This window comes from Ursus americanus, chromosome 17, assembly GCF_024610735.1.
Source record: "Ursus americanus isolate L20-20 chromosome 17, mUrsAme1.1.p, whole genome shotgun sequence".
Taxonomy (NCBI): Eukaryota; Metazoa; Chordata; class Mammalia; order Carnivora; family Ursidae; genus Ursus; species Ursus americanus.
The window spans coordinates 6,822,783-6,849,011 of NC_142143.1; the positions used below are offsets into that span (position 1 = coordinate 6,822,783).

A 26,229-nucleotide genomic window follows, 5' to 3' on the forward strand; every position below is an offset into this window, starting at 1 on the left:
TGCATGTGATCCCATTTGAGAGATGGGGATACAAGGGCCAGAAGCGCACAGCTTACCCCTAGTTACCCGCAGGGACGCAATACTGGCGGCGTGGGTTAGTGACAATGTCTCTACTTAGGCCCTGGCTCATGCCAGGAAGAGCTAGAACAGGCTGCTGTGAGCTCTCAACTGGACCCTGGTGGGGATGGGGAGGGCCCCACTCAGCCTGGACACCCACATCTCAGGTCCAGTGCCACCCACCCACCCCACAGGCCAGCAGCTCCACCAGCACCACCAGCTCTTCTGTCCCACTTCGTCTATGACACCCCCAAAGACCGTGAGCCTGTTAGCCTGGAACCCCGGCCAAAAGCAGGACTGCTATTCCCCCGTCCCCACCCCCACAATCGGCTGGTTCTGGACTGAGCACCTGGGCAGCACCCGCTTAGCCTGGTCTTGGGCAGACCCCCTGGTGCATTTAGGGAACAGCCTGGGGACCAGAGACACTCAGGTCAGAGGCGCCCCACTCCCCCAGGCCTCTTTTGCCAGAGGACACCCCTCCACCCCATACCCAACAGCATCCCCGACAGAGGTCCCACCAGCACCTTCGAAATGCGCTCAGGACATGGAGCTCCCCAGCTCATTCGGGGAGCTTGCTCTGCCCCTCAGCACGGGGTCGGGGGGCCCCTCCAGAGTACCAGCTGTTGTGGCGGGGCTCAGGTGCAGCTTGTCAGGGCAGGGAGTGTGGACAGGGCCTCACTGGGTTTAGGTGGAGCCCCTGAAAGGAAGCAGCTGGGCGCGCAGAAGCAGCAAGTGTCTGGATTTATTGGATACTTGGTCATTCGTGGTTCTGAGTCTTCGGGATCTCAGGGGCTGGGAACCAGTCCAGCCAGAGCTTCCTCAGGAGCTGGGGGACCCAGCCCCCAGGCCTTTCCTCCTTGTTGTCCCCCTCAGACGCCTCTACAGAGCACAGACAGGCAAGCCCTGTGGGTCCCTTGCGGGGAGGACCCTTCCCCAGGGCCGGGGCGCCCTCTGACACTGGGGGAACAGGCTGGCGCTGATGAAACGCTTGCTACTCCCCTAAACCAAGGGGAGAGGCCTCAAGCTCCTGCCGACCAGGAAGGAAGCAGGAGGCAGCCGAGACATTCAGGGAGGATGGGGCGTCTGGCTACCTGGGCTTCTTTCCTCCCCTCCCCAACCCAGGGCCAGAGGCCTGAGAGAGGCCGCCCGCTGAGCTCTGCAGGGTCCCGGGGCAGCGGGGCGGGGTCTGCCGTCTTACCAGAAGCGTATACTGCAATCTCCTTTCGGACCTTTGTGTTCTCCTGGGAAGAGAGACGGGGCACAGTGGTGGGACGAGACAGATGCCACCTTCCACAGACGGGGGAGGTCAGGGGAGGCAGGGTCCGGACCCACTGTGGTGGGACGAGACAGATGCCACCTTCCACAGACGGGGGAGGTCAGGGGAGGCAGGGTCCGGACCCACTCTCCGCTCACACCGTGGCCGCTGCCTCTCCACCCCATACGGCTCCTTGCTCCACTGGGACTGCGAAGGCACTTTGGCCCCGTGGTCTTGCAGGTGCCCCATCCCCCCCAAACACTGCCCTCCCCCCGCCCCCGCAGTGTTCTGGGGCTTCGTGGTAGGGCCCGTGCTGGGGACAGTCCAGTCGGGGCACCAGGCTTCCCTACCTCCCAGCCTGGGGTCCCTGCCCCCTCTTCCTCCTCAGCCACCGCCTTCGCAGCAGGACCCGGACTGGGGCTGGCTGCTTCCTTCGCTGGGGGCCTCACCTCCCCTTCATGCTGAGACCAGAGCTCAGTCTCCTCCTTGGGGGCAGCACCGCTCTTGGGGGGCATGGCCTATGGGGGGGGGCAGGAGGGCAGAGTATGGACAGAAAGGCCCTCAGAGCGCCTCCTCCTGCCCCGGTCCCCACGCCTGCAGTGTGTACCTTCGGTCTCCCAAGGAAGGCCTTCCCTTCCCAGCGAGTTGCAAGTTCCCTGGGGGGGGGGGGGGCACCATCCCTGGGACCACCCTGCCACGAGCTGGGGTGCCTCTGGCCCTCGTGGAGCTCTGACAGAAGCAAGCCTCAGCCCCGGGCCCTGCCAGGACAAGCCTCACTTACCTCAGACGCTTGCTTCTTCCCGCCCTTGGCTCTGCGTCTCTACGGAGGGAAACAGGGGAGGTGACTCGCAGCTGGGAGGGGCCGGTCCTCTCACTGGACCTGCCCGGGATGCCCACTCCAGGGGAAGTGGGGTCCCCAGCCCTAACCTACCTGAGTGGTCACAGGGTAGCACTTATCCGTCGGCCCCCACACCGGCCTTAGGGTCTCCCCTACGAGCTGCACGACAAGGAGAGAGCAGAGGGAGGGAAGGCTGAGGTGACACACGGGCTCACTAGTTCACTGGCAACGCTGCACACTCAGGCGCCACCCGCAGTCCAGAAAAAGTTCAAACAAACAATAACTGAGGTCTTTAGAAAGTTAAAACTTGGCATTCGTGAAACAGGAATAGGCTCTGAAACAGAAATGTTCAAAAAATCTCTAGTTCTTGAAAACAAAAATATGACAGAATAATGGGAATAAAAAATCCAATCAAAGTGTAGGAGGGAAAGTTGAAAAAACACTTTTCCCGGAAAGAAAGAGAGAAGAGATCGGGAGCTCCCACAGCTAACTCATAGATCTTTCTGAGAGGGAACAGACAACACACTGAGGTGGCAGGGAGAGAGATCAGAAAACTACGTCCCTGTTTTATCAAGACAATTTCCCAAAGATGAGGGACACGAATTTGCACAAGAGAAGGAATCACCAAGTGTACAGGACGATGGATGAAGGAGATCACCCCAGATTTGGTCATCAATAGATCTCAGAACATGGAGGACAAGGAACCCAAAAACTTCCAGAAATACAAGAAAAAATTCTGTTCTAGGAATTCAACTTTCCTCAGACTTTCCCTTGAAAGTCTTTGAAACCTGGGGCGCCTGGGTAGCACAGTCGTTAAAGCGTCTGCCTTCGGCTCAGGGCGTGATCTCGGCGTACCGGGATCGAGTCCCACATCGGGCTCCTCTGCTATGAGCCTGCTTCTTCCTCTCCCACTCCCCCTGCTGTGTTCCCTCTCTCGATGGCTGTCTCTCTGTCACATAAATAAATAAAATCTTTAAAAAAAAAAAAAAAAAGTCTTTGAAACCAGAAGACAATGAGGATTTTCAAAATCTATGAGAAAAATATTTCTACTCTAGAATTTTATACCTACCCAAACTCTTAGTCCATTACGGATTACGACTGTTTCAGACATGTAATTTCTCAAGACTACCCCTCAGGAAGCAGAGGTTCCCCTAGAGCTTGTACTCCATCAAAATAAAGGAGTGCCAGGGGCTCCCCAGAGCGACGAGAAAGGGAGGCCCCAGGACAGCTGAGCTGCGAACTTCGAGGGCATCCTGTCCGTATGGGGACACGTGGGCCCCGTGAGATATGGCTCTGTGAAAACTATCAGATAAAGCACCTAATTTGTCTAAATGTACTGCAAAGAAATTAATATTTTTGGCAGAGAGCCTAAATTAATTGTAGGTGGAGAGAAAACTAACAGAAAAAAGAGGCAAAACCCAAATCACACGCCAAGAGTAACCACGGCCCACGAGGGGACTCAGCTAGGAACACGGTTCTCACAGTTTCAAGATGTCAGCCCTCAATACTGGTCTCACAGAAATTATGACAGACACCCCCCGAATGGCCAAAAACCAACGGCGAGTGCCGGAGCAGATGGGGAACCGCCGGAAGCTCACATTCGAGGCTGGTGAGCGTGTGGAACGGGCAGCAACCACTCTGAAAGTCGTGGGGTCTTACCAAACTAAACGGACCCCGATGCCATGACCCACCAGCCCTGCTGCGGGTAGTGACCAACGTGAACAGAAAACCTATGTTGACACAAAACTTATAAATGAATATTTATAGTGGGTTTTTTAAAAAGATATTATTTATTTATTTTAGAGAGAAAAAGCATGAATGGGGGAGGGGCAGAAGGAGAGGAGAGAGAATCTCAAGCAGATTCCCCACTGAGTGCGGAGCCCGATGCAGGGGCTCGATCCCACGACCCCGAGATCATAACCTGAGCGGAAACCAAGAGTCAGACACTTAACTGACGGAGCCATCCAGGCGCCCCATAATGGCTTAATTGTAATTGTTCCCCAACTAGAAACACCCAAATCTCTCTTCGGTGCTGAGCAGACGAACCGCGGTCCATGCACACGACACCCGCTCAGGAAGAAGGAGCTGCCGCTGCGCTCGTGCCCAGAGGGGCCTCAGGTGCACCAGACTCCGTGAGAGACCAGCCCACAGGCAGGATGCCTCCACTCACGGGGCAGTCTTGCAAAGGGCAAACTATAGGAACATTCCTTGGATGCGGGGGGTCGGGGAAGGGCTGACTGCATGAATCTGCAGGAATTTTTCAAAGGGATGGAACTGCTTTGTCTTTCGGTTGTGGTAGGGGTTACCCAGCTGCCAAGCAAGAGCCCACTACAGCGGAGGGAGGACTTAAAAGCCCCAGTGACAGAAAAATCAGCAAAATGGCCACAATGTTATTTAAAAGATTTTAACGATTGCAAATGTCATTACTCAGATGAGAAATATCACGATCCAAAAACACGGCTGTAACTACACCGGGAGGCTGGAGGGACAGCTTCTGCTGTAGGGATTCACTGGCTAATGTTTAAATCTGCAAAATGAAGACAAAGCAGGATAAGCTTGCGATTTAGAAACCTGGGAAAATCAAAGCTCCAGCGGGAAGGGCTGGAGGCTGGGATCGCGGGTGGGGCACAAGGCAGCCGTCTGTTGGTTTCAGGTCCTGAGACTCTGACGCATCACACTAAGTACATGCCTGTCTTTGATGACAGTAAAACTTCGTTTAAGTGGAAATGTGACCAGTTACTTTAAACAACAACAGCAACAAAGAAAGGAAGCAAAGTTGGGCTCCGTGGTCTCCACGGCTCCTGCCACCGCGGGCCTTCTTAGGGGCTCCCCGCCTCTGAATGGTCAGCCCCACAAGGTTAGCGCATACTGGTCAGTGCTTCTGGGCCGCAGATGGCCTTGTCTCTGCGGGAACCCCCCCTTCCCAACGGCACTGTGCAGAGAGCGGGAGGCCTCCGGAGATCAGGGATGTGGTTCCGTGCTGTCACCCGGGGCGGCCTGGATCCAGTCACCGTCCCCCTGGGGGCCTGCTTCCCGCCTACAGAAAGTGCGAGCTGCTGGGCGGCTGTGAGGTTTACAGTGACCGAGCAGATGGACAGCACGGAGTCCAGCACGTGGCCTCGGTGGGCGTCCAGCATCCCCCCAGGGCTCGGAGCAGAGGCTACTGCCCCAGGTTCTTGGACCTGGGACCTCGAGGAGAGTATGCAAGCCCCGGCAGGCGTCCTGCGCACCACGACCTCATCCACACGTGAGCGCTGAGCCACGTTCCAGAGCTACTCACATGAATGAGGGATCATCTGCTCCTTTTGGTTTGTGGCCACAGAGCCCTGCGCTGACCATACAGCCAGCCCGTGACGGATGGAGCCTCTGTTTGAAACACAGTGAGTTTCTGCAGAGCCCTCACGCACGCACATATGCACGCACGCACGCACACAGCTGGTTAACAACCGGGGTCAAGGAGCACGACCTCTATTCAGGCTACAGCGAGACCACCCTGGCCTCTAGGCCTCCACGGGGCTTACCTGGGAGGGTTCCCCAGCAATCTCATGGTCGGGGGCTGGCTTCCCCACAGACCCCTGAAAATAGTAGTACACCACTCCTGCAGGTGAGGGAAGAAAGACTCATTAAAACATTCAAGAGTGAGGCAATTACTTTACAATGTCAGGATTTACAGTATACCAGAAATCGTATCCTTTTAAACTAAACTGGTAATGAAAGACGCTAGGCATTAAAATATATGAGAGGATATGTAATTTTTCAACAGGTGTGCAGGCAAACATTTAAGATCACTGCTATAGGACAAGAAGTTGTGAGGGTTTGGGTTCGTGGGTCTTCTGGGGAGGGGGCAGGATGCGTTTCCAGTCAAACGTGTGTTCAAATCCATTTCGCTAGGGAGGTACCGAGGAAGGAAAGGGACAGAAGGGCAGCCTTGACTCTGAGCAGCACTGCCAGTCCCTGGGAGCTGGGGTAGGCAGCTGGAGAGTGGGGTGGCCCTGAGGTAAGAACCAGCCCCCCACCCCGTCTCCTGCCATGGTCCCAGTGCCCAGGCCCTTACCTGCAAGAATGAAGAGGTGTGCTACGTACAGGGGCTTGTAGAGCCTGGAAGGAAAGCGGAGTTGAGGGTAAGGCTGGGGTGTCTCGTGCCCTCACTGGCAGGTGGGGACCGGGTTTCTCCCACTCCAAACCCCAGAACCAACTCCCCCAGCGCGTGTCCGACACTGTGGGTGAATAAATCCCTCAGGTGTAACCGGGCTGGGCTTAGGCTCCCCGCTGCCCCGCGGGCCAGGCTCTGTGTCTCCGCCTATGTTGGGAGCCAGACTCGGAGCCTGGAGCCCGGAGGACACTCCCTTCCCCTTTCCCTTTGCACCTGTCTTCCTGGGATCACCTTGCCTTCCCAGCCAGAAAGCAAGGACCCGGCTCGGCTGGGCACTCAGCGCTGGATCAGCTCTTCTCCCCGAGGCCCTCCAAGGCCCCCCTACTCTGGACTGACAGATCCACAATCCGGATCAGAAACTGTACCCCCATGACTCATCCTCTGGGACCCCTCCCCTGCCACAAGCAGAGCATCTCGACACTGCCGGGACAGTGGCTCCGTGTGTACGTGCACACACGTGCACACACACACACGCACACGCACACACACACATAGGCAGGTCCCACCTGCCAGGACCAGGCCTGCCACTCCAACCCTGAGTCCCAGAGATACTGGAACAGTCAAGGAAAGGGGAATAGAAAACCGTATTTTCCTTTCCTCTTAGACCCAAACGGGGGTCCCCCTTCCTGGTCACTCGAGGCACTGTGGCAGGGCCCATCTAAACTTTACCTTTCTCTCTGGCAGCCCAGTCCAAACACCATTTTCAGTCTAAGAAGAAAAGATGGTCAACGGTCAATGCATGATGCAGGCCTGGGATCCCGTGTTCCTGTACCAGGTGGCTTACAGGCAGTGCGACGGGCCAGAGGCGGTCAGGGAAAGGCCAGGACCTCCACCCGCAGGGCTCAGCCGGGGCCAAACTCAGGAAGGACTGGGTTAGCACTGGGAGGTTGGAAAACGCTCAGGAATTTCTCCCAAGACTTCAGAGTTCCAAACAAAAGCTGGTTTGAATGCCCTCAGAGCTGGAAAGGCAGTTCTCAAGAGAATTGGGATGGGGAGAGGGGGTTGGGATAGGATTAAGGAAGAAGGTAGCACTCTGTTGAACCTTTGGTGTAAAATGACCCCACATATAGGTGACTAGTTATTTCAGAAATGCTGTGTAACAGGAACTATTTGAAAGTGTTCGTTGTTTTTAATCATTATTATTTACTCTTACAATTTAGGGAGTCCCAGGGGAGATCCTAGCCTCCTCAAAAAGACCCCCTCTGTCTGAAATCCCACCAGCAGGGTCGAGCTCCATTCAAACCGAGGCCACGGTAAAGTCAAGGTCTCCCATGTGAGCTGGACCCGGCGCGGCCTAGGGAGCCTCTGCTTCCCAAGGGAGCTCCTTAGTCTGCCCAGGGACAAGTTCAGAATCTCCCTTTAACCCTGCTCCCACCTCCACCTGCCCCACACTCAGCAGAGAACTCAGGCACCCCCAGACGGAAGTTCCTCTGCTCTCTGCCACCAAACCCACCCATTCTCTGCTCCCTCCTCATGGAGGCGGAGGCCCTGGGCTCTCTGGGGCTGCCTCGCTCTGTGCTCTGTTCCATCTGGTCTTTTCCCGCCCAAGGGGTTTGGGGGCCCCCTTTCTCACTGGTATATTCAGCCTTTCCTTCTCTTCTGGCTCCTAATCAGCATTTCACACATCGCTCATCTCTTCCATTAAAAAAAGGCCTTCTCCCTTGAACCAGATCCCTTCCCCGGTGGCCTTTGTAATGGCCCCCTATCCTCCACCCTGGCCCCCAGCTGTCTGCCCTGGGTGTCTTCACGCCTCTCCGCCTCCCCTCACTCCACAGCTGCCTCCGTCTGTTCCTGGCCCCGCAAACCTCCAAAACCTCTCCCACCAAGGTCACCAGTGCGCTCTGAGCCACCAAACCCCGTGGGCCTTTGCCAGGCTTGGCTCACTTCACCTCTCTGCAGGGCCCTGCGCGCCTCCCTTCTCCCGATCGCCTTCTCTGAGAAACCCACTGGCAACGTACTCGACAGGAAGCTTTCTAGTCATTTATAAGTTGGTGTGAGCAAAGTTATCAGGCTCTTTCTGAGAGGCGGTCTGGAGGAGGAGAGGTGAGTAAATGGGTCCTGAGGGAGAGAAGAGGGAGAAGGGGAATGCCAGGTAGGAAGGGATGCGGCAAAGGGAAGCTACGAGTTGTCAAGACGATTTTCACCTGCTTGGCTGCTTTCCTGAGGACAGCCTTCGAGCCCGCTTGCCAAAGCTGCCAACCTCGATGATGTCAGCGACCTGCAGGGCCCCCTCCGACCATATCAGTGTCCAGGCAGTGTCTTCCTCCCCTCCCGTCTGGCTCCAGAATCGAGTGAGAGAAGGGCACCGGAGCCCAGCTAAGTCTGGGAGTGCAGGGCCCAGCCCCTCCCTTTAGCAAGGAGAGTGGTCTCTGTGTGTGACATCATGTCTCCGGGGGCTTTGTGACAGGACAGCCCCTCCAACTGTGGCCACAGCAGCGTGTCAGGTGCCTCAGGGTGGCCTTCAATCCCCACCAGGCGAGGCAGCACCTCTGTAGCTGAGTCCCTAGTTCCATTCCGTGCCACCAGAACCGACGGGGTGCCAAGTGACGTGCAGAGTCCTGTAGGGACATGAAGACATAAAGGCCTGTGAGACTCAGTCTTGTCACATAGCACAGTAAGGGAATTTTCTGAATCCAAAACAAGAACACAGCCTAACCATTTCTGAGTGTCATCCATCCATTCAACCAGTGTCTGCTGAGCTTCTGTTTGGGGCCAGGAGAAATGCTGGCTCAGGCCGTGATCTCAGGGTCCTGGGATCGAGCCCCACATCAGGCTCCCTGCTCAGCATGGAGCCTGCTTCTCCCTCTCCCTCTGCCACGCCCCCTGCTTGTGCTCTCCAGCTCTCTCTCTGTCAAATAAATAAATAAAAATCTTTTAAAAAATAAAGTAAAATAAAATATTAAAGTCATTTATAGGGGAAGCCTGGCTGGCTCAGTTGGTAGAGTATTCGACTTTTGATCTCAGGGTTGTGAGTTTGAGCCCCACATTGGGTGTGGAGCCTCCTTAAAAAAAGTCATTTCAAGTATGTTCTTTGACCACAAAGGAATTAAATTAGATATCGGTAACAGAAAGACCCCTGGAAAATCCCCAAATAAACTAAAACAACATACATTTAAATAACGCACAAGTGAAATAAAAAATCTAAAAGAAAGAAAGTATTTTGAACTGAATGAAAATGAAAAAATATCAAAATATGTGGGATGCAGTTAAAGCGGTACATAGAGAAAAATATCACAGCACTAAAATATCTGTATTAGAAAATAAAAAATGTTTCAATGAATTACGTTAGTTTCTTCTTTAAGGAACTGGAAATGGGGGGCGCCTGGGTGGCTCAGTCGTTAAGCATCTGCCTTCGGCTCAGGGCGTGATCCCGGCGTTCTGGGATCGAGCCCCACATCAGGCTCCTCCGCTATGAGCCTGCTTCTTCCTCTCCCACTCCCCCTGCTTGTGTTCCCGCTCTCGCTGGCTGTCTGTCTCTGTCAAATAAGTAAGTAAAATCTTTAAAAAAAAAAAAAAAAAAGGAACTGGAAATGGAAGAGCAAATAAAGCCCAAAGTAACCACAGGAATTGAAATTAAAAAGACTAAAGTGAAAATAGTTGAAATAGAAAACAAAAAACAATAGAAAAAAATCAGTAAAACCAAAAGCTGGTTTTGTGAGGTCAAAAAAATGTCTAATTCTGGGGCGCCTGGGTGGCACAGCGGTTAAGCGTCTGCCTTCGGCTCAGGGCGTGATCCCGGCGTTCTGGGATCGAGCCCCACATCAGGCTCCTCCGCTATGAGCCTGCTTCTTCCTCTCCCACTCCCCCTGCTTGTGTTCCCTCTCTTGCTGGCTGTCTCTATCTCTGTCGAATAAATAAGTAAAATCTTAAAAAAAAAAAGTCTAATTCTGTAAATAGACTAGACTAGAAAAAAATAAGATACAAGTGATCAATATTGAGAATGATTAAGGTAACCGATGACACAGATTCTATAGATACCAAAATGGTAATAAGGGAATATTATGAACATGCCACACCAATAAATGGGACAATGCAGAGGAAATGGACAAAATCTTTAAAAGACAAAAAATACCAAAGCTCATGCAAGAAGAAATACATAACCTGATAACACAGTATCTATTAGAGACATTAAATTTACTTAACTTTCCCACAAAGAAAACTCCAGATCTTTATGGCTTCACTAGTGAATTCTACCAAACTTTTCAGGAAGAAATAACACTAATTCTACACACCCTTCTAGAAAAAGAGGAGGAAATACTTTTCATCGTATCGTATGAGGACAGCATTATCTGATATCAAAACCAAAGATGACACAAGAAATCTATAGGACAACATCCCTCATAAACACAGAGGCAAATATTATTAAGAAAATCTTAACTTGAGAGGCTCCTGGGTGACTCAGTCAGTTGAGTGTCTACCTTTGGCTCAGGTCATGATCTTGGGGTCCTGGGATCGAGCCCCATGTGGAGGGGGGGTCTCTGCTTAGCAGGGAGTCTGCTTCTCCCTCTCCCTCTGTGCTCTCTCTCTCTCACTCTCTCTCAAGTAAATAAATAAAATCTTTAAAAAATATATTTAAAAAGAAAATCTTAACTCAAAACTAACAACATTTAAAAAGGATAATACACAATATCAAAGGAGTTTATCCTCAGGAATGCAAGGTTGGTTCAATGTTCAAAATCTAATCAACATAATTTGCCATATTAACAAACTAAAAAAGAAAAAGCATATGATTATCCTTATAGATACATAAAAAAATTTTTGATAAAATCAACATCTGTTCTGAAAAACACAAACAAAACCAAAAAACTCCCAGCAAACTAGAAGGAGTTGGGAACATCTTCAACCTGATGAAGGACAGCAATGAAAAACTTAGTGCTAACAATATACTCCGGGGTAAAATACTGAATACTTTCCCCCTAAGTTCAGGAATAAGGCAAGGATGTCTGCCTTCATCCTTTCTACACGATATATTGGAAGTTTTAGACAATGAACTCAGTCAAAAGAGAGGAGTAATTGCCCGTTTTACCATTAGTAAACCTACCATACTCCTGAAAAGGGCAATGATGTCAATAATAAAGCGTAACATCAAACTTCCCCTACCCTAACTATCTAGTCCAATAACCAACTTAACATTTGAAAATCTGATTTATTACCACTTGTCAATTTTTTTCCTGAGGTCAAACTCTATACTTTGAGTAACACATGTCCAGAGTCAGAGCCTTATTACTGCAGTGATTCAGCACTATATACATATATTCCAAAAATATATATCTTATAATACTGTGTCCATTTCATAAAAGAGCTGTAACATTTTCCTCCATCGATTTTTGTAGCAAATTGCAAATGAGACAAAAGCCTTTCACTTGCAAATATATCATAATGTTGCTCATTGATTAAACTAATGTTTTTCAAATTTGGTCATCAAAATCAGCCATTATAAAAGATGACCACTTCTTTCAATGAGCTACAAAACTTAACATAAAAAGAAAGAGAGAACAGGAGAGACAGAGAAAGAGAAGTAAAAATCAGCCAGATTGGAAAGGAAGAAGTAAACTGTCTTTATTGTGCAGACAACATGATTGTGTATAAAATCCTATGGAATCATACAAAAATCTACTATAGTTTAGCAAAGTTGAAGGATACAAGATTGATATATAAAAATAAATTATATTTGCTGTGAACATAAAACTACCCTAAAAAATAAAGTATAATTAAAAATTTAAAAAGTCAGGGACACCTGGGTGGCTCAGATGGTTAAAGTTCTGCCTCTGGCTCAGGTCACGATCCCAGGGTCCTGGGATGGAGCCCAGCATCGGGCTCCTTGCTCAGCAGGGCGCCAGCTTCTCCCTCTGCCTACCACTCCCCTGCTTGTGCTCTCTCCCTCTCTGAAAATAAATAAATAAAATCTTTAAAAATTTAAAAAGTCAATCATATTTCTATATAATAGCAATGAACAACTAGGAATTGAAATATTTTAAAATACTATTAATAATAGCATCGAAAATATGAAATATGTAGAGAAAAATTTGACAGAAGACGTGTGCAAGACGTGTACACTAAACGTGACAAAACACCTCCGAGAAAAATTAAAGAAGATCTACATAAGTGAAGAGATATACTGCAGTTATGGATCAGAGGATTCGACATTGTTAAAAATGTCAATTCCAACCTCAAACTGATCTATAAATTCACTGTAAGTGTAATAAAAATTCCAGCAAACTTTTTTGGATTAAAACCAATATGCTGTATCTAAGGCTCATACAGAAATGTGAAGGACCTAAAATAGCCAAACAATTTTGAAAAAAAACCAAAGTTGGTCAGCAATCAAGACAATATGAAATTGTTGATGTCAAGACAGATGGGACAGAAGAGTCCAGAGGCACAGCCTTATACTGTCGATCGATTTTAGACAAAGGTGCAAATGTAATTCACCAAAGGAAAGTCATTTCAATAAACGGTCCTGGAGAAAGTGGATATTCATATGGAGAAAAGTGGACTCTGATTCATATCTCACACCATGTACAAAAAATAACTCAAAATTAATCACAGACCTAAATGTAAAACCTAAAACTATAAAATTTCTAGAAGAAAACATAGGAGAAAATCTTTGTGACCATGGATTAAACTGATTTCTGAATATAACACCAAAATCATGATCCATCATAGAAAAAAACTGATATATTGGACTTCATCAAAATTTAAATCTTCTCTTCTAAAGACACTATTAAGAGGGGCGCCTGGGTGGCACAGTCGTTAAGCGGTCTGCCTTCGGCTCAGGGCGTGATCCCGGCGTTATGGGATCGAGCCCCACATCAGGCTCCTCCGCTATGAGCCTGCTTCTTCCTCTCCCACTCCCCCTGCTCGTGTTCCCTCTCTCGCTGGCTGTCTCTATCTGTCAAATAAATAAATTTTTTTAAAAAATAAATAAATAAAGACACAATTAAGAGAATAGAAAGACAAGCCACAGACTAGGAGAAAATATTTGCAAATTACATATCTAATAAAGAGATCTGTCTAGAATATATAAAGAACTCTCAAACCTCTCTTCTATAAGAAGAAAACAAAGAACTGATTTTTTAAATGGGCAAAAGATTTAAACAGATATTTCACCAAAGAAGAAAAACAGATGGTAAATAAGCATATGAAAAGACTCTCAATATCACTGGTCACTAAGGAAAGAAAATCTAAATTAAAACCATAAGATATCAGTCCCTACCTACTTAAGACTATCTCAAATTAAAAATACTGACCATATCAAACATTGAGGAGAAGTGGAGTAACTGAAACTCTCAACCACTGCTGATAAGAATATAAAATGATATGACTGGTTTTTGGAGTTTGGAAGTTTCTTTAAAAAGAAAAACATACACCTACCGTGTTACCTGCCATCCCATTCTAGGTATTTACCTGAGAAAGGAAATGTGTTCCATACAATGACATGCACACAAATATTCATAATCACTTTATCTGTAATAGCTCCAAAGTGGAAACAACCCAAATGTCCACGAACAGGTAAACAAACAAATTGCAGCCTATCCATATAATGGAATATACTCAGCAATAAAAGGAATGGACTTCTGACCCCCATAACAATAAGGATGAACCTCAAAATAATTTTGCTGAGTGAAAGAAGCGGAAAAAGAAGCATACATGCTGCATGATTCCATTTATATAAAAGTTTACAAAATGCAAATAACGTTTTCGTGACAGAAAGCAGATCAGTGGTTGTCTGGGAGGGAGCTACAAAGAGGGAGAGGTGGGATGGAGGGATTACAAAGGCACACGAGGAAGCTTTTACTGGTGACAGATATGCTCATTCTTTTCATTGTGATGATGGTTTCCCAAGTATATATGAAAATCTCAAATATCAATATCAAAAGTTTGTGGTATGCCAATTATACATCAGTAAAGTTGGGGGGGTTGTTGTTGTTTTTTTTTTCCAGGTTTTATTTATTTATTTATTTAAGAGAGAGAGAAGGAGCAGGGCTTCAGTTGGCTTTAAAAAGAGTAAAGTTAGGGTGCCTGGTGGCTCAGTTAGTTAAGCGTCTGCCTTCGGCTCAGGTCATGATCCCAGGGTCCTGGGATCGAGCCCCACACGGGGCTCCCTGCTCAGTGGGGATTCTGCTTCTCCATTTCCTTCTGTCTCTCCCCCTACTCATGCTCTCTCTCTCTCTCTCGTTCTTTCTCTCAAATAAATTAAAATAAACTCTTTAAAAAAAAAAGAGTTTGTCTAGACTTTAAACATGGTAAACATTCTGTAAACATTTAAACAGGTACTCATATAATCTTCAAAAGAACCCACCTCAACTCCTAACAGAACAAATATAGTTATTTCTTTGTAAGGTTAGGAAACAGATAAAAGGGCCTGTGAAAAGAAATGGCCAAAAGGAGGAATTCAGCAACATGATTCAGAGCGATCCATGGTGTCCTCTGCAACAGTTACCCCCCCCCCAAAACAGAAGCAAGCTAGAAATGTCCTATTTTGTATTCTCAACAATATTCAAGAAGACACCGTATCTATGTGTAATAGATACAGGCCAACAGTTAAATTTGATATTTTTTAAAAAGGTTTTACTTTTTAAGTACTCTCCACACCCAACACAGGGCTTGAACTCACAAACCCGAGATCAAGAGTCATACGCTCTACCAACTAAGCCAGCCAGGTGCCATATAATAGAAACTGTGAATAGCAGGTTGGATGCTATAAAAAAACAACTGAATAAGTGCATTAAAAGACCAAGAAATTCTCCCAGTACACACAGGCAAAAGATAAAGAATAGAAACATTGAGAGAAAAGATGAGCAATATGGAGGACAAACCTAGAAGACTGGTCATCAAATAGAAAACAGCAGGAGGAAGAGAGCTGAGGGAGAAGCAATGAAATAAAACTTTACTTCTTCAAAGTAAAGGAAGCCTTGACTCTTAATCACAGGCTTTTAGATTAACTTAATGAGGCAAAAGTAATACTAAGTATACATATCCTGGTAAGATCTTTTAATTTTAAGGATAAAGAAAACATTAAGGGGGCGTCTGGCTGGCTCAGTCAGTGGAGCAAGCAACGCTTGATCTTGGGTTTGTGAGTTCAGACCCCATATTGGGTGTAAAACTTACTTAAAAATAAAATCTTTTTTTTTTAAGATTTTATTTATTTATTTGACAGAGATAGAGACACCCAGCGAGAGAGGGAACACAAGCAGGGGGAGTGGGAGAGGAAAAAGCAGTCTTCCAGCGGAGGAGCCTGATGTGGGGCTCGATCCCGGAACGCTGGGATCACGCCCTAAGCCAAAGTCAGATGCTTAACGACTGAGCCACCCAGGCGCCCCTAAAAATAAAATCTTAAAAAAAAAAGGAAAGAAAGAAAACATTAAGGTGGCGTGGGGGGACCAGATTACCTAAAAAGAATAAAGACTCAGAATGGTATCAGAATTGCCACACACAATACTGTCAGAGGAAAGTGGAGTAACGTTCTACAGAGTTTTGAGGGGAAATGATTGTGACTCAAGAATTCTATGCTGAGCCTAGTCAGCTTTCAGTGTCAGGACAACAGGAGGGTTCTCAGTGGCCCCACCCAGACACCAGCCTGCCACCTGCACACTGCCTCTCTCTCTCCCACCTCACACCACAGAGGTAAAAGAATGTAGACCTGAAAATAAATCCATAATAGTGCTGGAAAACAAACAGTGATGTCCTGTGACACCAGAAGCTATAAGGAATCCCTCAGAAATGGAAGGCAGACAGAAGGAGGTTGGCAGAGGAAACGAAAGCACAAAATACAGGCAGAGAGCATCACCGTGAAAGCTGGAAGGTCTCTGGGGGTCTCTGACTGTTCATCAAAGTGATAGATCTGGGGAGCAGGACAGAACCCCATCAGGATAACTGACTGGGGGACTCACGTGAAGCAGAAAGGTGACAGACTTCCTCTCTCCGCACCTGTGGCAAGCAGACAAAAACAGAGGCATCAACCACCAGGTGAGAGCGATGCATGTGAGGATTGCCCAGAGAAGTGCTGGGGGGCTGGTAATGAACGCCCAGCAGGAATGGGGAGTCCCAGCACCCTAAAGTCTAACCACAAGTACAGCCTGACTAGCAATGTGCTTTCATGACCCTACACAGGTGAACAGCACTCCACGATAAATAAAAGCATTCAAGAAGAGCCTATGGAAGTATTTTTAAAAAGAATATGTTTGCAACCTTGGAGTAGAAGAGATCTTCTTACCGATAAGACACGGTGGGGGGGGGGGCAGGGGGTCGTGCCTGGGTGGCTCAGTCGGTTAAGTGCCTGCCTTTGGCCCATGTCATGATCCCAGGGTCCTGGGATCCAGCCCCACACTGGGCTCCCTGCTCAGCGGGGAATCTGCTTCTCTCTCTCTCTCAAATAAATTTTAAAAATCTTAAAAAAAAAAAAAAGACACAGGGATGCCTGGGTGGCTCAGTCAGTTAAGCATCTAACTCTTGATCTCAGCTCAGGTCGTGATCTCAGGGTTGTGAGATCAAGCCCCACATCAGGCTCTGAGCTCAGCATGAGTCTGCTTGAGATTCTCTGACTCCCTCTCCATCTGCTCCTTCCCCTGCTCTGTCTCTCTGTCAAATAAACAAAATCTTTAAAAAAAAAATAATTAAGACACAAAATACTTAGACTATATAAATATTTAAACTTCTATATGAAAAAGCCATCGACAAAGTTGAAAACAAACGAGAAATGGGGTATTTGCAGTATATATCGCCAAGATTAATATAGAGACTACAAAAAATTCACCTGCAAATCAACTGGACAGTGAAATAGAAAAATGGACAAAGAATATGAAGAAATAAAAGTGGCCACATGAAAAGCAGCTCAATTTCATTAGTAATCATGAAATTTTTTTTTAAACTATTATCTTTCTCCCCTCAAGTTGCTAAAACTGCAAAACTGACAATATGAAATGCTGAAGTGGGTCCAAGGACTTCAGTCGCCGAGGAGAGGGCAATCTGGCAATATCTGCGTGAAATGCACACGCCTTTAGCCTCAGCAGTCCTCCTTCCGGTTACCTGTTCCAGAGAAACCCACTCAGGCAGGCTTAAATGAGGCATGAATGAGGATGTCCCTTGCTTGCAATAGCACAGAGCTGGAAACCGCCTAGATCTATGAATAGGGGAACAGCTGAGATATGAAAGAGGATCTATCCACATTACAAATTCTTTCCAGAACTAAAATGAATCAGATCTAGAGAAACTGAGAGAATGATCTTGGAGACGTTTAGTGAAAAAAGTAAGACGCAAAAGAACAGGCTATGGTAGAGGCCACTACACCCAACCCCCCCAAAACTTCAGCCCACAAACTCAGACGTGCAAGAAGTAGTGAAACAGCACACTTGCTCACTGTTCTGTAAGAGGCACACTTCTTTGTTGTTTTCTATTGTTGGAGCATTTTAAACTCCGAGCCCTCAACTCAAGTTGGCGGGAAATGAATCCTAAGTCACTCCCGAGGCATTGTTGCCCCTCGCCCCCTACCCAGAATTTTACCCAGATTCCAGGAGTTCGTGCGGTGAGTGCCAAGGCTCACGAGGGCAAGGACTGTGTCCCCATCTCCTTTATGTCCTCTGTATTTGGCTCCGTGGCTGTCGGAGAACGCCACTCAGGAAATGTCTGGGAAATGCACACCGTGGTCACACAGAGGGTCAGCGGCAGGGCCCGAAATCCCGATTCCTGCCCACTACTCTCTGCTGGTGAGGACTGGGTATTCGGCCCATGCTTCGTGAGGTCTCCCGCTCTAGGCGGCAACCTGCAGTGATAAGGTTCATTTCAGAGCCGGCCTCACAGGCACGTAACGTGTGCGGTCGCAGGGGGCCCTGTGCTCAGAGGTACCGCACTCGGTGCATCGCCCGCTTCCTACTGAATATCGTCGGAGGAGACCGAGCGGAGAGTCGGCATTCACCTTTGACCACAGGTAAAAGCAACCTCCCTCCCACGGTGTCTGTGGAAGCCACAAGGGGGAGGAGCAGTAGCGAGGCCCTCCGCCCTTACCGACCAGAGAGGTGTAAGAGGAAGAAGGTCTGTAGGCAGCCAGAACTCCCACTCCTGCTAATTACTGTGAGGGGCCCCCTTAGTGTCGACTAAGGCCGAGTGGGGAACCTGGACTTCTTCCCCGACTCGTAGTACCAAGGAAGCTCTTCCATTTCCCTGCTGGAGTGGTGGGAGGGAAGGGAAGGGGAGGGGAGAGGAGGGGAGGGGAGGGGAGGGGAGGGGAGGGAAGGGAAGGGAAGGGGAAAAGGAAGGGAAGGAGAAAAGGAAGGGAAGGGAAGGGAAGAGAAGAGAAGAGAAAAAGTTTAAATAAGATCCGGGATCTCTTAACATAATACCCAGAATGTCCAGGTTTCGATAAAAAAAATCACTCATCACACCAAAAACAAGCAACAGTTTAAACTGCCAGACAACAACAAAAACAATCAAGAGTTGCCGACAGCAAGACGACAAAGGCAGACGTACCTGCAAACATTTTAAAGCAGCCGTCGTAAACATGCTTCAACAAGCATTTATGAACCTGCCTGAAACAAAATAAAAAAAGAGTCTCAGCAAAGAAACATTAGATAAGGAAGGGCGCCTGGGTGACTCAGTCGGGGAAGCGTCTGCCTTCAGCTCAGGTCAGGATCCCAGGGTCCTGGGATTGAGCCCCACATCGGGCTCCCTGCTCAGCAGGGAGTCTGCTTCTCTCTCACCCTCTGCTTGCCGCTCCCCCTGCTTGTGCTCGCTCTCTGTCAAATAAATAAATAAAATCTTTTAAAAATTGTTTATTTTATTTATTTGAGACAGAGAGAGAATATGAGTGGGGGGAGAGGGGCAGAGGGAGAGAAGAGTGAGAAGCAGACTCCCCACTGAGCAGGGAGCCCAACGTGGGGCTGAATCCCAGGACCCCGGGATCATCATCTGAGCTGAAGGCAGATGCTCAACCGACTGAGTCACCCAGGCGCCTCTCCACTGACTTTTGATAAAGGCGCAAAAGCAATTCCGTGGAGAAAAACTGGCTTTTCAACAAATGGTTCTGGAGTAATTGGACATCCACAGGCAAAAAAAAAAAAAAAATCTTTATCTAAATCTAACACCTTATACAAAAGTTAATTCAAAATGCATCACATACTTAAATGCAAAACATAAGGCTTTTAGGGGAAAAAAATCATAGAAAATCTTCTGAACCTAGGGCTTGGCAAAGGGTTCTTCGATTTGACACCAAAAGCACAATCCATAAAAGGAAAAAAGTTGATAAATTGGCTTTCATCAAAATTAAACACTTTTGCTCTGTGAGAGACCCTGCTGAAAAGATGAAAGGACAAGCTACAGAGGGGAGGGAATATCCGCAAACCACGTATCTGACAAAGGACTAGAATCTAGAATATATACAGAGCTCTTAAAATTCACCAGGTAAACAAACAACCTAATTAGAAAATGGGCAAAAGACATGAAAAGACATTTCAGTAGAGAGAATATAAGATGGGAAATAAACATTTAAAAGGATGTTCAACATCGCTACCCACAAGGAAAATGCAAACCAAAACAACAGTGAGGTACCCCTACAAATCCACCGGAATGGCTAAGACACAAAAGTTGCGGCACCAGCGCAGAACAGGATCCGGAGAACCGGACCACCTGCGTGCTGCTAATGGGAATGTAAGATGGCTTAGTCACTCTGGAAAACAATTCAGTGGTGTCTTAAACAGCCAAATAGGCAGCAAACATATGACCCAGCCGTGCTGCTCCCGAGCATTTATACTACAGAAATGAGGACTTCTGTTAACACAAAAGCTATACACAACCGTTTGTAGCAGTTTTATTTATAAGAGCCAAAAACTGGAAACAACTCAGATGTCCTTGAAGGGGTGGGTGGTTAGACTGCAGTATATCATGGAATAGATACCACGGAATAGAACTCAGAAATAAGAAGGAACAGGGGCGCCTGGGTGGCACAGCGGTTAAGCGTCTGCCTTTGGCTCAGGGCGTGATCCCGGTGTTCTGGGATCGAGCCCCACATCGGGCTCCTCCGCTATGAGCCTGCTTCTTCCTCTCCCACTCCCCCTGCTTGTGTTCCCTCTCTCGCTGGCTGTCTCCCTCTGTCGAATGAATAAATAAAATCTTTAAAAAAAAAAAAGAAGAAAGAAGAAGGAACAAACTACTGACACACGTAACAACCTGGATGAATCTTGAGAGTATTATGCTGAGTGGAAAAAAAAAAAAAGCCTCTCCAAAAGGTTATGTACTATATAATTGCATTAGTATAACATTCTTGAAATGACAAAATGGAGTCCCTTTTTCAGAGACTAAGAAGGGGGTGGGGGAAGGGAAACATGAGGGATCCTTATAATGGGAATGTTCTGGATCTTGATTGCATCAAGGTCAATATCCGGGTCGTTCTATTGTACTATCGTTTTACAATATGCTACCATTGGGACAGACTGGGTAAAGGGCACACCTGACCTTTCTCTTTTATTTCTTATACGTATGAATGTACGATTATCTTAAAAGTTTAATTTAAAATGTGTGGTATAACACAGGGAAAATCATAAAAGCTGCTTTCCCTTCCCTTTAGGGACCAGAAAGAAAAGGCCAAGTAGGCGGCAGTGTGTGGCTGTGTTTCTGGACCCTGATGAGTCAGTTCCTGGTTTTGCCTCCATCTGGGGGCTCCATGATCCCCTACGCCACTGGAACTCAAAAGACCCTCTGCTCTTACCTCTGACCCTAAGGTGGTCTCCAGGAGGAAGGACACAAATAGATGTTGACTGTTTTAGATGGAAGAACTTTAAATCAAGGCAAAAGTGGGAGGAGGGAGGGAGTGGCAGAAAAACACTGAATAAGAAATTCGGGGGTCTAGTTCTCACTCCACTATCAACCGAACAAGTCTCCTAAATGCCAAGGGTTTCAATTCGACTCAATTTAACATTCACTGGGTACCAAAGACAGTGGCAAGAGGGGCTGGGGGTCGTGGCTAGCCTTTAATGCACAAGTATGTTAATACCCCTCTCCCAATAAAGTCATATTCTTTGCTATAGAATATTGACATTTTTCTTCATTTGGGGTAAAACGTACGATGTAAGTAAAACATAGGGACTTAGATGCAAACACAGGATCAAGAAAATACACTGGATGGGGCGCCTGGGTGGCACAGTGGTTAAGCGTCTGCCTTCGGCTCAGGGCGTGATCCCGGCATTGTGGGATCGAGCCCCACATCAGGCTCCTCTGCTATGAGCCTGCTTCTTCCTCTCCCGCTCCCCCTGCTTGTGTTCCCTCTCTTGCTGGCTGTCTCTATCCTGTCAAATAAATAAATAAAATCTTTAAAAAAAAAAAGAAAGAAAGAAAGAAAGAAAGAAAGAAAGAAAGAAAGAAAGAAAGAAAGAAAGAAAGAAAGAAAGAGGGGCGCCTGGGTGGCACAGCGGTTGGGCGTCTGCCTTCGGCTCGGGGCGTGATCCTGGCGATCTGGGATCGAGCCCCACATCAGGCTCTTCTGCTGTGAGCCTGCTTCTTCCTCTCCCACTCCCCCTGCTTGTGTTCCCTCTCTCGCTGGCTGTCTCTATCTCTGTCGAATAGATGGATAAAATCTTTAAAAAAAAAAAGAAAGAAAGAAAGAAAATACGCTGGATGCACTCCGCTCCCCCCACCCCCACAAGCCTGCCGCCCTCCACTGGCTCTTCACTGGAATCTACTCTGTGTCACATGTTATAAGGATTGAGGCTAAAGAAAGTTAACAGGATTCTCATAATCTCATCAGTAGACACTTATCAAATATCCGTCTGCACAAACATCTTCTCGGCACTTCACATTACATACATTATTTCATTTAATCCTCACAACCCTGTGTGGTAGCCACTGTTATTCCCATTTTACAGATGGGGAAACCAAAGCTCTTGGGCGTAAGGTAACTTGACATACAGCTTGCAACTGGTATCAGGAACTAACAATAAATTATTTTCACTATATACTACATTGCTTCTAATTCTATAGAGGATATTTATTTTCTGTACTGTGCTATTCTTTCCCAATTTTCTAAAATCTTTGCTTTTAACAAAGACAAATAGGTTTTTTTTTTCTTTTTTTAAGGTGATGAGAGCAAGAAGACATTATTAAAACACACTGGACTTTACACATTTGAAAAGTTATGAGGCCATTTTCCCCAACAGCTTGATTGAGATATAATTTACACAACATAAAATTTATCTTTCATTCAAGTGTACGATTGAATGGACTTTAGTCTATTTACAAAGTTGTACACTATACCACAGCCTAATTTCAGAGCATTTCCCTCTGCCTAAACAGAAACGCGAATGATAAATTGTTGAACACTCTGAGACTAATGATGTCTATATGTTGGCTAATTGAATTTAAATACGTAAAAAAACCCAGAAACCTCATATTCACCTCATACATTCATTCCACATTCCCACTCCGCCCACTCATCTGTGTAGATTTGCCTTTTCTTTTTTCAAGATTTTATTTATTTATTCGACAGAGATAGAGACAGCCAGCGAGAGAGGGAACACGAGCAGGGGGAGTGGGAGAGGAAGAAGCAGGCTCCCAGCGGAGGAGCCTGATGTGGGGCTTGATCCCAGAACGCCGGGATCACGCCCTGAGCCGAAGGCAGATGCTTAACGACTGCGCCACCCAGGCACCCCAGATTTGCATTTTCTGAACCCTTCATATAAGTGAAATCATACAATATGTGTTTTGTATCTAGCTTTTTTTCATTTAGCATAATGTTTTCAAGGTTCATCATAGCTGAAGAGTATTCTGTTGTATGGACAGCCCGCACTTTTATCCACTTTTTTTTTAATCCATCTGGTGATGGACTTTTGGGTTGTTTCTACTTTTTGGTTACTGTGAACAGGGCTGCTATGAACATTTGCATATGGACAAACGTTTTCATTTCTTCTGGGTGGACACCCGGAACTGGAGTTTTTAAGAGACTGCCAGGCTGTTTTCCGAAGTGGCCGTGTCATTTTACACTCCCACCAATGTGTATGAGAGCTCCAGTTTCCCCACATCCTCACCAACACTGACTATTGTCTTTTTGTTGTAGGATTCTAGCGGGTCAGAGATGGTGTCTTGTTATGGTTTGGATCTGCATTTACCTAATGACTAACCACGTTGAGTGTCTTTTCATGTCACTGTATATCTTCTTTGGAGAAATAGCTACTCAAATCCTTTTACCATTAAAAAAATATTTATTTTTTACAGTAGTTTTAGGTTCAGAGCAAAATTGAGTGGAATGTACAGGGATTTCCCATATATCCTTACCCCCACCCCAGACTCCTCTGCTATCAACACCCCCCCACACCAGAGTGGTGCATTTGTTATAACCAATGAACCTTCACTGACACACCACTGTCATCCAAAGCCCACAGTTGACATCGGGGCTTACTCTGTGGGTTTGGACAAACATAATGACATGTGTCTACCGCTACAGTATCACACCGAGTCTCCCCTATTCACTCCTTGCTCCCTCCTCCCAGCCCCTAACAACCAATGATCTTTTTATTGTCTCCACAATTTTGTATTTTTCTGTTATGCCACAGAGCTGGAGTTATACCGCATACAGCCTTTCAAATTGGCTTTTTCCACTTAGTAATATCCATTTAACTTTCCTCCATGTCTTTTTTTTTTTTTAAGATTTATTTATTTACTTCAGGGGAGGAGGGGCAAGGGGAGAGGGAGGGAGAGTCTTAAGCAGACTCCACACTGAGCGTGGAGCCCTACGCGGGGCTCCATCCCAGGACCCTGAGATCAAGACCAGAGCTGAAACCAAGAGTGGGTTGCTCAGCCGGCTGCGCCACCCAGGCACCCCCCTCTAAGTCTTTTCATGGCTTGATAGCTCATTTCTTTCTAATGCCAAAGAATATTCCATTTTATGAATGTACAAAAGTTTATTTATCCATTCACCTCCTGAAGGACATCTTGGTTGCTTCCAAGTTTTGGCAACTATGAATAAAGCTGTTATAAATATCTGTGTGCAGATTTTTGGGTGGACAAAAGTTTTCAACTCATTTGGGTGAAGACCGAGGAGCGTGATTGCTGGATCATTTGGTAAGAGTATGCTTAGTTTTGTGAGAAACTGCCAAACTGACTTGCAGAGTGGCTGTCTGATGCTTCACTCTCACCAGCAACGACAGGGTTCCTGCTGCTCCATATCCTCCCTGCCATTGGGTTTGTCACCTTTGCTTTTTTTTTTTTTTAAACTAGGCTCCATGCCCAACATGGGGCTTGGACTCATGACCCTGAGATCAAGAGTCAGATGCTCTACCGACAGAGCCAGCCGGGCGCCCCATCTTTGCTTGTTTTTAAATCAGGCTGTCTTTTTATTATTGAGTTGTAAGAGTCTTTTGTATATCCTAGATACAAATACTTTATGGAATATATGATTTGCAAATATTTTCTCCCAGTTTGCGGGTTGTTTTGGAAGCCATTTTTTTTTCAATGAAAAGGAATATTAAACACTAAATTCATGATAGTGGTTACTCCTGGAGGAGGCAGGAGCATGGACGGGGTTAGAATTAGACAGATGGATATGATGATGTAGGTGCGGTGAGAGGCAGAGTACAGACTCCGCGGCCCGGCTACCTGGGTCTCAAGCCAACGCTGTCAAGTAACTTCGTCTATGTCTCAGTTTTCTCATCTGTAAAATGGGTCTAGCAGTGCTTATCCCACAGGTGTGCCCTTATGCATGAACAAGTTAATGTGCTCGAGAACTGAACCAGCTGCCGTCGAGAGCACAGTATGCTTAAATAAACCTTAACTCTATCACCACTTCTTAAGGTTGTGGTTGACGCTTCCGTTTCCATTTTATTACCATGCTTTGAACTTGTATAGGGTGCATGCTTCCTTTGAACGCATAACTCACTTAAATGCACAGATACGTCTTAAAAGGTAATACAGGAACTAAAATCGGATTTTTTGTACCCTTTAAAACGGGAAAGCCTGGGAAAGATGCAGGGCGTATTCCATGCTAGCTAGGGTCCCAGAGCCAAGCTCAGACCGGGCCCCTGCTCCTCCCCCAGCACTCACAAGGTCCCTGCCGGTCAGGGGCAGGGCGGGGAGGAGGTGCCTTCACCGGGCACGTGACCTAGACCCTACACCACCTGTTTCCTGGGGTGCTAACAGAACCTCTCTGATCCAGGAGATTAAAGAAGACCAGGTAAAACGTTCTAGTGCGCCTAGTGCGTGGCCTGCCCTGCGTTAGCTGTTATTTCTCCCTTCGCACCTCCGGGCCGCCCGGGATGGTCAGAGGCAAACTCACTAGAAAAATGCCAGCAACGGAGGGGATATTCAGGATAGTCGATGCAAGGCTCCACATTTCTGGGCTGCTTTTCACCGAGACCCATAGTTTAGGATAAAAACAGTTTTGTCTACAACGCGGCTGTTGATAGACCTACCTGCCCGGAATGTGGAGAAGCGCCAGGAAGCCAACGGCCAGGAAAGCGCTTTGGCAGCTACGCGGCGCTTCCGAAGAGTTGGTTTATTGGGGGGAAAAAAGAAAAAAAAGTTGTTGCTGCAGAAAAACCGCACAGAGGCCAGGCCAGCGCCAAGGAAGCCCAGGCGCCATGAGGGGCTTCCGCCGCCCCTGGGGACCCGCGGCCTCCGCCCGGGGAAAGCGACCCGCGACGCTCTGCGAGGCCCGCGCGCCCACGGGCGCAACCAAAGGAGCGCGGCGAGCAGGTGGCGGGCGGGACGCTGGGGGACGCCAAGCCGCTGCTCCGCCGCCAGTCTGGCGCTCGAGCGACCCCTGGCGGCGCGGTTGGGACACGGTTAGGCCCGCCAGCGGCTGAGCGGGAGTTTCCGCACCTGGGCATGCGCAGCCCCCAGCGGCCGTTCCCACCCAGAGTTGGAGGCCTCCCAGCCAATCAGAGAGCCTCACAGCTATCTTCCCGCCTACCCGTGGCGCTTAGGGGCGTGACTTTCAGTTTTAACCAA

The 26,229-nt window shown here is 47.5% G+C and overlaps 1 protein-coding gene across 13 annotated transcripts; it reads right to left on the reverse strand.

The window, feature by feature from the left end:
- Positions 1–42: 42 nt before the first annotated feature.
- LOC123780677 (uncharacterized) lies at positions 43–25,992 on the reverse strand. 13 transcript variants are annotated; one of them, XM_087868662.1, is made up of 16 exons: positions 25,692–25,992; positions 18,769–18,827; positions 18,307–18,465; positions 17,806–18,064; positions 16,197–16,233; positions 9,588–9,779; positions 8,960–9,151; positions 8,448–8,861; positions 6,973–7,011; positions 6,205–6,248; positions 5,672–5,748; positions 2,244–2,309; positions 2,094–2,132; positions 1,663–1,830; positions 1,256–1,298; positions 43–768 (listed from the first exon to the last, which is right to left on the reverse strand). In XM_087868662.1, exons 9-16 carry the CDS (start codon positions 7,002–7,004, stop codon positions 707–709), a joined length of 531 nt encoding a protein of 176 aa, XP_087724788.1. In that variant the 5' UTR covers positions 7,005–7,011; positions 8,448–8,861; positions 8,960–9,151; positions 9,588–9,779; positions 16,197–16,233; positions 17,806–18,064; positions 18,307–18,465; positions 18,769–18,827; positions 25,692–25,992; the 3' UTR covers positions 43–706. The 13 variants fall into 13 exon arrangements, with proteins under 13 accessions (XP_087724788.1, XP_087724787.1, XP_087724780.1 ...); XM_087868661.1 differs by having other exon boundaries at positions 43–936; XM_087868654.1 differs by having other exon boundaries at positions 1,256–1,830; positions 17,806–17,928.
- Positions 25,993–26,229: the final 237 nt, after the last annotated feature.

Excerpts from the sequence above, each read along its gene's own strand:
- LOC123780677 (XM_045779693.2), bottom strand. The coding sequence starts at position 7,004 with ATGGTGTTTGGACTGGGCTGCCAGAGAGAAAG. Across the intron at positions 2,310-5,671 it reads TTGCTGGGGAACCCTCCCAG|CTCGTAGGGGAGACCCTAAG; the intron begins GTAAGCCCCGTG and ends CTTGTCGTGCAG. Across the intron at positions 1,831-2,093 it reads GGAAGAAGCAAGCGTCTGAG|GCCATGCCCCCCAAGAGCGG; the intron begins GTAAGTGAGGCT and ends CCCCCCCCATAG.